The 11362-nt window shown below is 40.7% G+C and overlaps 1 protein-coding gene across 1 annotated transcript; it reads left to right on the top strand.

The window, feature by feature from the left end:
* Nucleotides 1–3742: 3742 nt before the first annotated feature.
* Nucleotides 3743–6339, top strand: LOC137323887 (ADP-ribosylation factor-like protein 4C). Its single transcript, XM_067987933.1, has one exon. The coding sequence runs from the start codon at nucleotides 4802–4804 to the stop codon at nucleotides 5378–5380; it is 579 nt and encodes a 192-aa protein (XP_067844034.1). The 5' UTR covers nucleotides 3743–4801; the 3' UTR covers nucleotides 5381–6339.
* The last annotated feature ends 5023 nt before the right edge of the window (nucleotides 6340–11362 follow it).

Genomic DNA, 11362 nt, shown 5'->3' with positions numbered 1-11362 from the left:
TTGGCTGGTTTGTATTACACATAGGATAATGTACAGGCTGGAGAGCTTTACACACAGAGAACCATGCAGGGTGGAGCCTGCTATACACAGCAAAATGGACAGGTCAGAATATGTTGCATACATGATAACACTCAGGCTGGAGTGTGATACAAAACAGTCGGGCAATTCAAGGTGATGATGACATTGTTAACTGTCGGCACGAAGATAACGTCATAGAATCATATAGCACAGAAGGAGGTGGTTCAGCCCATTGTGCCTGTGCCAGCTCTTTGAAAGAGCTATCCAATTAGTCTCACTTCTCTGCTCTTTCCCCATAGCCCTGCAATTTTTTTCTTTTCATGTATATATCCAATTCCCTTTTAAAAGTTACTATTGAATCTACTACTACTTTCTTCTCCTACTCTTTCAGGCAGTGCATTCCAGATCACAACAACTCGCTGTGTAAAAAAATTCTCCTCATCTCCCCTCTTGTTCTTTTACCTTAAATTACCTTAAATCTGTGTCCTCAGGTTACCGACCCTCCTGCCAGTGGAAACAGTTTCTCCTTATTTACTCTATCGAAACCCTTCATAATTTTGAACACCTCTATTAAATCTCCCCTTAACCTTCTCTGCTCTAAGGAGAACAATCCCAGCTTCTCTAGTCTCTGTACATAACTGAAAATCCTTATCGCTGGTACCATTCTAGTAAATCTCTGTTGCACCCTTTCTAAGGCAGTGACATTCTTCCTAAAGAGTGATGCCCAGAATTGGACACAATATTCCAGCTGAGGCCTAACCAGTGATTTATAAAGGTTTAGCATAACTTCCTTGCTCTTGTACTCTATGCCTGTAATTTTAAAGCCCAGGATTCCATATGCTTTTTTTAACAGCCGTATCAACTTATCCTGCCACTTTCAAAGATTTGTTTATGTGAATCTCCAGGACTCTCTGTTCCCACACCCCCTTTAAAATCGTACTATTTAGATCATATTGCCTCTCCTCATTCTTCCTTCCAAAATGCATCACCTCACACTTCTCTACATTAAAAGCATCTCAACCTTAAGATGCGTTACGTGCTCAAAAAACAACCAGCCTGTGTCATTCTATGTAATTCATTCGTGGAGTATTGCTCTTGGTTTATTCCGTTTACGACGAGATTTTTCTGTTAGTCACAAGTGTCACGGAGGCAGAACAACAGCTGGTTGCTTTGACTGAATTATGTGATTTGAAGTGAAGTTATATTGGGTTTCATATCACAGCATGTTACAAAGCAATTTATGTCTGTGTATGTGTTATGCACCGAGTAATCAATACCTGAGTGAGTTACCGGCTGGAATCTAATGGAAAAGATCCAATGGTTTACATATAGAGAGTAATAATGAATATGTCATAATATACAGAAGAAGAAAACTCCAGGAGTGAGATATAGATTGGAATATAATTGAGGGGCTCACAATTTTAGTACAATAAAATTTAACACAGAGATGTGTGAAGTGCTACATTTTGGTAGAAGAATGAGGAGAGGCAATATAAACTAAATGGTACAATTTAAAGGGAGTGCTGGGGCAGAGAGACCTGGTGGTGTATGTACAGAAATATTTGAAGGTGGCAGGACAAGTTGAGAAGGCTGTTATAAAAGCATATTTGATCCTTGGCTTTATAAATAAAGGCAGAGAGTACAAAAGAAAGGAAGTTATGCTAAATCTTTATAAAACACTGGTTAGGCCTCAGCTGGAGTATTGTATTCAATTCTGGGCACCACACTTTAGGAAGGATGTCAAGGCCTTAGAGAGGATGCAGAAGAGATTTACTAGAATGGTACCAGCGATGAGGAACTGCAGTAAGAGAACTGGAGAAGCTGGGGTTGTTCTCCTTGGAGCAGAGAAGATTAAGAGGAGATTTGATAGAGGTGTTCAAAATCAAGAACAGTTTTGACAGAGTAAATAAGGAGAAACTGTTTCCAGTGGCAGAAGGGTCAGTAAACAGAGGACACAGATTTAAGGTGATTGGCAAAAGAACTTGGGGCGACATGAGGAAACATTTTTTTACTCAGCGAGTTGTCATGATCTGGAATGCACTGCCTGAAAGGGTGGTGGAAACAGATTCAATAATAACTTTCAAAAGTACTGGATAAATACTTGAAGGGAAAAAATTACAGGGCTATGGAGAAAGAGCAGGGGAATGGGACTAATTGGATAGCTCTTACAAAGAGCCAACACATGCACGATGAGCCGAATGGCCTCCTTCTGTGCTGTACCATACTATGATTCTATGATATTAACTGTACATGCACAAATCTTGGGGTTAAACAAATGACTGTTTGTACTCCCAGGAACCACCAGGGCCAAATTCATGAGACATTGAATCTTGAGCTGGTGGCTTCAAGTTGTATCCTGTTATTCCACGGGAATTGATGAGAATGCCTCAGGGCAATATCGTGCTTCTCAGGACCAACCTTTCAGACACTGCTTACAAAACAGTTCATTTGGGCTGCACTTGCTGCACAGCATTGCCAATGAGACAACCGGTCAATTGGCCAGAGTGCTTGATATAGCACTCAAAAATACATCATAGGAAGATATCTGTTAAAACAGCGTTGATTTTTGATTTAATATCACACTAATAAAGCTGCTTCTGATATTTGAGGTTTAGTGCTGTATTTTCAGAATTTGTTTCAGCATCACTGTGTGTCCTGCTGAAATCTTGAAAAGTTAGCTAGTCCAGGGGCGGTGGTGGAGGAGGGGAAACAACAACAACTTGCACTTATATAGCCCATTTAACGCAGTAAAATGTCCCAAAAGAATCTAAGTGTGGATCACACTATCTGTTAAAATGCTACTCGGTTTATCACCAGGGAGGGAGAAGAGCTGGGTAGGAACAGCCATCTGCCATTTATTTCATTGTGATAACAATATCCATTTCTACAGTGCTCCTCATATAACAAACATTTCTCAGAGCACAGGAAAAGGTGAACACCGAACAAAATAAAAGGAGGAAAAACAAAATGGAGGAGAGGAGTCAAAGGCATGATCAACAAGAAGAGATTTAAGGAGACTTTTGAAAGCAAGGAGTAGCATGGTACGGCAAAATTATTTTAGAAGAGAGGTCCATAGGGCAGACGTGTAGTGGCTGAAAGAATGGCCGAATGGCAAAGCAGAGGAAGTGGGGAATGAGGATTCATGAGGCTGGAGAAGATTGCTTAGGTGGCATAGAATGGAACCATGAAAATGAGGATGAGAATTTTAAAAATCATTTCGCTAGGACCTGCCACAATGACATCTCTGCAACACAATGAGGCAGACACAAGCAATAAAGAGAGAGTTCCATTTATATGTCTTAATGCTTCTCTCAGAAATGAGCAATAAAGAGAGACTTCCATTTATATGTCTTAATGCTTCTCAGACATTTACATACAAAGAATTACTTTGAAGTGCAGTGACTTTCATGTCAGTAAATGTGGTAGCTATTTTGTGCATTATCTAACAAATAGCCGTGAGGTAAAAAAAACAGTTAATGTGTTTAGTTGGTTGAGGGAGGAATGTTGACCTGGAACCAGGAAAATGTCCTACTTATCAGATAGTGCCATGGGATCTTTAAGGTCCCACTAAAACACCCAGGTTTAACGTCGTGATTGCAAAGACAGTACACCTCTTACAACACACTTGCTCCGTGCTGCACTGGAGTGGCAAACCCTAGATTGAATTTTATTGCAATGCAATGATGCTCTCGTTGAGAGTTTAGCAAGAAAACGGAAGAGGTTTGCCAAATATTTTATTTTAAAAAAAATAATTCTAAGAAAAGCTGCGCGTTTTCAAGCCAAACTGGGTTTTAAACAGAATTGCTGAGTGGAGCGTGTTATAATGTGTGTATGGATTGTTGAGAAGCGGAAAGGTTACGTTTCAGGTAATGAAGAGGGGGAGGTTTGGCTGGCACTCTCGGGCATCGCTAGTTGGGTAATAAATAATAAGGAGTGGAGACGGCGCCCGGCATTCGCCGTTCATGCAGTCAGCCGGGAATCCTATATTTAAGTAATGGGGTGGTGTTAGTGTCGAGCCAGCCTCTCACAAGCCCTTGTGTAGGCGGAAGTAGCGAAGTGACCTGGGGGTGTTACCGCCGTTCTGTGTCATTACTGTCTGTGCATCAGAGAGAGGGAGAGAGAATTACTGTCTGTGTGTGAGGGGGAGAGAGAATTACTGTCTGTGTGTGAGGGGGAGAGAGAATTACTGTCTGTGTGTGAGGGGGAGAGAGAATTACTGTCTGTGTGTGAGGGGGAGAGAGAATTACTGTCTGTGTGTGAGGGGGAGAGAGAATTACTGTCTGTGTGTGTGAGGGGGAGAGAGAATTACTGTCTGTGTGTGAGGGGGAGAGAGAATTACTGTCTGTGTGTGAGGGGGAGAGAGAATTACTGTGTGTGTGTGAGGGGGAGAGAGAATTACTGTCTGTGTGTGTGTGTGTGAGGGGGAGAGAGAATTACTGTCTTGTATATCAGAGAGAGTAGCGAACTCTGCATTTTACATTTGCACGCAATCTCTGACAGACAGAGAATCTTCAATTCTCCACCTCTCTACAACAATTTACACCAAAGCAACAAGCAGGAGGGTTCAGGCATCGAAAGCAAACACACAGGAATTGGAAACACTGCCAGGGCAACTTAATTGATCAGGTTTCGCTCTTTGGAGGTCGAGATGAGAGTTGAAACCTCCCAGATTCCAGATGCAATTGTTTTGAAGGCTGCTTTCTGACGGCGTTAGGTGAGATTTGCCAGCAGACCGGACGGATTACAGTCTTGATATTGTGCCGTTTTTGTGTGTCCGGAGAAAATGGGCAACAGTTTCTCCAATGTCTCTGCTTTTCAATCCCTTCACATTGTCATGTTGGGTTTGGACTCGGCGGGGAAGACCACGGTCTTGTACAGGCTGAAATTTAACGAGTTCGTCAACACGGTGCCCACCATCGGCTTCAACACCGAGAAGATCAAGCTTAGCAATGGCACGGCCAAAGGGATCAGCTGCCATTTCTGGGACGTCGGGGGCCAGGAGAAGCTGAGACCCCTGTGGAAGTCCTACAGCCGCTGCACCGATGGCATCATCTACGTGGTGGACTCGGTGGACGTGGACAGGCTGGAGGAAGCCAAGACCGAGCTGCACAAGATCACCAAGATCTCGGAGAACCAAGGCACCCCTCTGCTGGTGATCGCCAACAAGCAGGACCTGCCCAAATCCCTGCCCGTGGCCGACGTCGAGAAGCACCTGGCGCTCCACGAACTCAGCCCGTCCACTGCCTGGCATGTGCAGCCGGCCTGTGCCATCATTGGCGAAGGGCTGCACGAAGGTATGGACAAACTGTACGAGATGATCGTGAAAAGGAGGAAAGCCCTGAGGCAGAAGAAGAAGCGGTGATTTGCTGCAAGGTGTTTTGATGTTGGATTGACAGATCTGGCACTTTTTGTTGACCCCATTAGACCTCAGAGGTCTCCTCAGAGGTACTGTAGCAAATGTGCAGATATATATATATATATATATATTTATTTAAGCTAAGTCGAACTAAATAATAAAACATCCATCAAATAAATTGTTATGGCGCGACTCTGTATTGTTGAGAAAGTATGTCAACAATGGAGAGACTCAGCTGCCAGTTGAAGGAACTAAATGCAACAAATATGGGGACTGACTGCTAGTGTTGACCACTCTGCAGAGAGAAAATATACACACGGCTGTTTTGTTTGTATTTTTGTTTTGCTTCCCTCTTGGAAAAGCCAGGTGACGTGGATAAGACTTTGTTGACACAGACGAGGACCAGCGAAGGAAGGGATACTTTATACTTTTTAATGTGAAGGCTTCTCCAGCACAGGACATTTCCATTTAAATCCCATTCAGTATTGTTCAGTACTTCGGAATGGATTCTACATTCATACTGCATTCACGGCGCTTTTCCACTTTGTTTTACTGCTGCTGTTATAAGATGACATATTGCAAAAAAAGAGTGTAATTCTCCTTCACATAACTGTGTCATGAACTGTTGGAAAAGTCCGCTGTGTGCATCGAAGTATTGGAAATGTAGTGGTTAGGGCAATGGTCAGCAAAAAATGTTACTGAATGGAGTTTGTGCAGGAGAGGCTGTAAACTCGCCCTTGACCAGGCTCATTTCCTTTTATAGCTACATTTTGATTAGTCCCTTTTAAGTTTAATATTTTTTAGCCGATTATTAAGTTGAAATAGGTAAGGCTGGCCCTCACCTTTAATTCGTCTGTGTACTGTATTTATCTGCCTTTCGTACTTTAAACATATCTTTACCAACAGTTGACGGTAAGGGTGAATTATGATCTTGTGATAATAAAAAGACCCTTGTGATAAAATGATCATGTGGTGCTTTCTGTCCTTCGCCGAGGTCAGCTCTTTGCCCGCGTCTTGTTATTTTTAAACACGTTGCCCTGTCCCAGTTACTTTTTTTCTCTTTCGATTGTGCCCTTGTTAAATATCATTTTACCACATTGCAGTGGTGACCGAATATTTTGCACTTTGACTTATGAGAGACTTGTAGTGGTAGGAATCAGCAATGTATATTGAATATATTATTCTAAATTGTACCATTTGTAAAAGCTGGTAGTAAGTATTTTGGAGATCTAATAGTCTAAGTCAAATTAAATTGTATATATATATATATAAATAGGGCTCCATTCCCATTAATGACTATCATAAAATGCAAATATTTGACCAACCCAGTTAGAACAAGTCAGGGTTACCTTTATGCGTTCAGTCTGCCAGCTGAAACGATTTTTTTGGATCTCAATCTGGTGCATGGACTGTTAAACTGAGTGTTTTTTGAGGAAGGATTGCAAGTGGCAACTCATTAGCAAATCGTCTTTTTTTTGGAGGAATAAGGAGGGGTGAGGCGAAGCGAAGCCTTCAGACCTCCGATCCACAAGTGTAAGGTTTCGCGTAGGACACAGGATTGCTGGAAGGTAAGCGACTAGTAAATCACAGCCACTTGGGGCAGAGGGAGATAAGCCATCCCGGCTTTTGATTTATGCATTGCTGATGGGATAAAATCTCCTGAGAAAATCACTGCAAATGGGGCAAATCATACTCTCTTCAGTTTTTTAAAAATATATTTTTTTGGACAAATTGCAAATTCTTCATTATTTTTGTGCTATAGCCTTGCCGTTTAAAACAGTAACAAAATCATAAGAGTGACGATTTGCAGATCTGGTGTCAACGCGGTTTTGAAGGAAAACACACGGGTGGCCGTTTAACGACAGAAGTCTGGGGTCTCTGCTCATACCGAGCTGAATCCCGAGAAACACACAGCTAATTGCCAATAAATCTGCTTGAGTCAGACTGCAGACAGATGACAGATCGGTGCTCACAGTCTCATTATGTTTAAATGTGGGTGGAATATTTTACTTGGAGAAAAATATATTTTTTCTTTTTCATGTCAACCCCCACCTTAATAAAAAAACATTCGGTCTATCTAACCACCCACACTAAATAGAGGAGGTAAAACCCCATAAGTACAAGTCTCATCTTGTGACGAGCCCTATTACTGTTTGTAGTCAATGCCACTAATTTAAATCTTGTAGTACTTTAAGCAGCCTAACCAGCCAGATCATGAACAGAACCTGTTTAATCCTGATGCTTAAATAACAGATCATGAATAGGGGAAATACTCTCACATGAAATCAGTCAAGAGTTATGGAGTTACAAGATTTAACTGTCTCTGTTCCTTTACCCAACTCACAAAGAAAAACTCCACAATTCTGTAATTCTTCATTTTCACAATGTTAAAGGGCTGGTGTTTTCTTAATTAATTTTTAAACAAAATCTATTTAGTAAGGCATAATTGCCATCATATCAATCAAATGGAAACACACAATTGAACTATTTGCATATCACATTATGACAAAAACGAGATACTAATCTTCTGGCTCTTCTTCCTCCCAAAACTCTAAGAAAAAGTTTCCCAAACAAGCATTTTATTTTATGATGGCACTGCCTCTTTAAAATGATGTAAATCGTTAGGATCTGCTTACCACAGATCACAAAGAGCTGTGTAAAACACACACATGCATGTTCTTGTATATGTGCTTGTGTTCATGCATGCGTGTGCATATATGTATGTTTTTGTATGTATCTGTATTTGCATGTGTTTGCAATTGCATGTTTGTGTTTGCACCTGTATATATATATGTGCATTTACATGTGTGTGTGAACTTTTAGGCAATACAAACTACTTATTTTCTGTTCAGAAAGAATAAAACATATTTCTTGTCTTCATTTTATGATGATTCTTCCCAGAATGGTAGGTCTATACTAAACTTGCTTGATTCAATTGATCTTATACACTAACAGTGCAGTTCTTAGCCCACCATCAACATGAGGCACAGATCATATAATTACTGTGCATCTGCAGTTTTTGCAATAGTTACTGTGGGAATACAATGCAATTGACATTTTGTCACGGAGTTGGTTTATTCTGAAGATAAATTACAGATTTTTCAGAATCTGTGCAGCTGTGCTGCCTCCAGAGGTGTTGGCAAAATCCTTCACTTTAGGTGGGTCTTGAAGCTTCATGATGCAGCAATGTTACTTCATTCACTTTATAGCACTGCTGCTGAAGTCAGGGAATATATATATATATATATATATATAAATACATACATGCACAAACCTCTCTATAATCATCTCTTTACACATATCTCCATAAAACTCAGATCTCACCTGCTCTCAATCTCTTCATTTTTTTTTCTCAGCTCTTTACATATCTTACACGTATGTGATCCTCTCTGTATACACGTTGCATTTATTTACAAAAGCTATTGGCAGCATGCATGTGATGTGAAAGTGATTTGTTTCTGTCTCCCATCTGATTGGGATCAGTCAAAGTCTCTAAGTCACTGAGTGACAGGCAGCAAACTATCCTTTCACATTCTTCTTCCTAACCTCTGAACCTCACTATTCACAGTCAAATGTCTCCTGACCTTTCATGGTCTGGCAGTTCACATTGAATCCAGCTGTATTTCCATGATCTGTTGAGATGACTATTTGCATTTCACAGCAGAATTTCAGACACTAGTCAAGAAAAACCAACAAGAGCCTTAAAGACTCACAAATTTGACACATTCAATCAGCTCAGAAAATCAGTCAGGAAAGGTCACAACTTGGACCCTTGGGAGGACAACTGAAAGGTGCATGACACACAAACACTGCTCTACAACACTTCACAGGCTGTGCTAAATGGCACCTCCAAATTAGCACAACTTGTTACAGTAATATAACTGCATTTATCTTGAGTTTAGTGGATCTTTTTGTTTTCTCTCCTGAAGACACATACTCTTGTTTGGGTATGATTCCATGCTGCTAACAAACCTCTAATACCTTACCCAATGTGACAATTTTTCAGGCATGGACCATGGATGCATAACAACTGAGTCTGATCTTATCCTTATCTGATGTCCATCCATGCATTTTCCAGCAGAGGTCAGCTGAGTGGTGAACAGGATCAGGAACCCTCATTGTCTGGGCACTGAGACTAACTGCAGCATTCCTACGACCATTCTGGCTGAGATCAGCTGTCTCAGGGATTGAACACGGCACTTCCTGATCTTCAACACAGAACAGTGCACTTAGTGACTTGACTATTTACACTGAGCAATCAGGGTTACTCACTGTACTAACAATCAAGCGAACAATGGTGGTGCAGGGTGGGGGGGTGGTGCAGTAGTTTTCTTAGTACGTCCTGTGAAATAGAGGTTAGAGAAAGAGAGACTTGCATTTATAAGTTAGCGCCTTTCACTACCTCAGGATGTCCCAAAGCACTTTACAACCAATTAAATACTTTTGAAGTGTAGTCACTGTTATAATGTAGGAAATGCAGCAGCCAATTTGCACACAGTAAGGTCCCACAAACAGCAATGTGATAATGACCAGATAATCTGTTTAGTGATGTTAGTGGAGGGATAAATATTTGCTAGGACACCAGGGAAAGCTTCCCTTCTTCCAAAGTGCCATGGATCTTTTACGTCCACTTGAGAGGGCAGACAGAGCCTTGGTTTAACATCTCATCTGAAAGGTGGCTCCTCCGACAGTGTAGCACTCCCTCAGCACTGCATTGGAGTGTCAGCCTAGATTTTGTGCTACAAGTTTCTGGAGTGGGACTTGAACCCACAACTGTCTGACTCAGAAGGTGAGAGTGCTACCACTGAGCCACAAATATTGTATTTACATTTGCATTTGGTGGATTTAACACCAGCCTAATAATTTTTGGTAAAATTACTGCCAGTCAGTTTTTTGCTCGGCATTAATCACTGGCCAAAATGTTAATTGCCAATCATTCTGGGTCAAATAATTTCATAATTAAAGGGTAAAAAGGCTGGATAGTTACAATTTTCAGTCACAAATTCCACCGTTAACTGCTAGCAGTGTTTAATCCAGAGGACCAAAAAATACTATCAACATTCACAGATCCAAGGACTTTCTTTGCTTTAAGTCATACCCAATGTTTTAGACTCTTTAGACTTACTAGATAACTTCTGCATGAAATATGTTTATAAATACAAAGTGCATGAATACATTGCTGTCATTTCGAATGCGTCTTTAATGCGACATCAGCAGCAATTGCTAAGCTACTGTCTCCAGAAAACTGAGGTGTCAAAACACCCCCATATATCAACATACAGTAACTAGATGAGGATCCCGAAGACGAATCATATATAACATACCTCAAGTCAAACATCCACCTCAATACAAGGCAACTGTATCCAAAAATGGAAATTACTTTGTATACAAAAACCATTCTTAATCGTACCAAGAGAACATGACTGAAGATTGGATTTCTTAAAAAAAGTTAGTTCTGTGAAACAATATTGGAAAGTTAGATTTAAACTTGTATTTATTTCATTGGGTAAGTGAACTACCACTACAGTGAAGGTGAAAAATGCCACAAAGGTGCTTTGCTAGTAAATTCACAGATTTTGCATCATTTAGTGGTTTAAAAAAAAGACCATAACCCAGGCCCTTGTCTCTGGAATAGTTTTACAGTGATGTAATCAGGTCAGGTTTTAATAAAACAAAAGCAAAATACTGCGAATGCTGGAAATCTGAAATAAAATCTGAAAATGCTGGCAACACGCAACAGGTCAGGCAGCATCTGTGGAGAAAAAAACTTGGGACAATGCTTGGGACAATCTCAACCCAGTTTATAATGAGTGCTGGTCCACAACAGTAAACTGAAGCCATGAGAATGGTTGATGTGGGAAATAGAAATGTTAATACTGATAGAAGAAGGTGCTCTCCAGAGGTTGAGGTTAAGTCACATCTGTTCAGACAGGATAGAAAGAGCTTTACTCTGCATCTAATCCATTATATCTGATCTGGGAATATGTG

This window comes from Heptranchias perlo, chromosome 7 (genome assembly GCF_035084215.1).
Source record: "Heptranchias perlo isolate sHepPer1 chromosome 7, sHepPer1.hap1, whole genome shotgun sequence".
Classification (NCBI taxonomy): domain Eukaryota; kingdom Metazoa; phylum Chordata; class Chondrichthyes; order Hexanchiformes; family Hexanchidae; genus Heptranchias; species Heptranchias perlo.
This window is presented reverse-complemented; position numbering and strand designations above follow the sequence as displayed.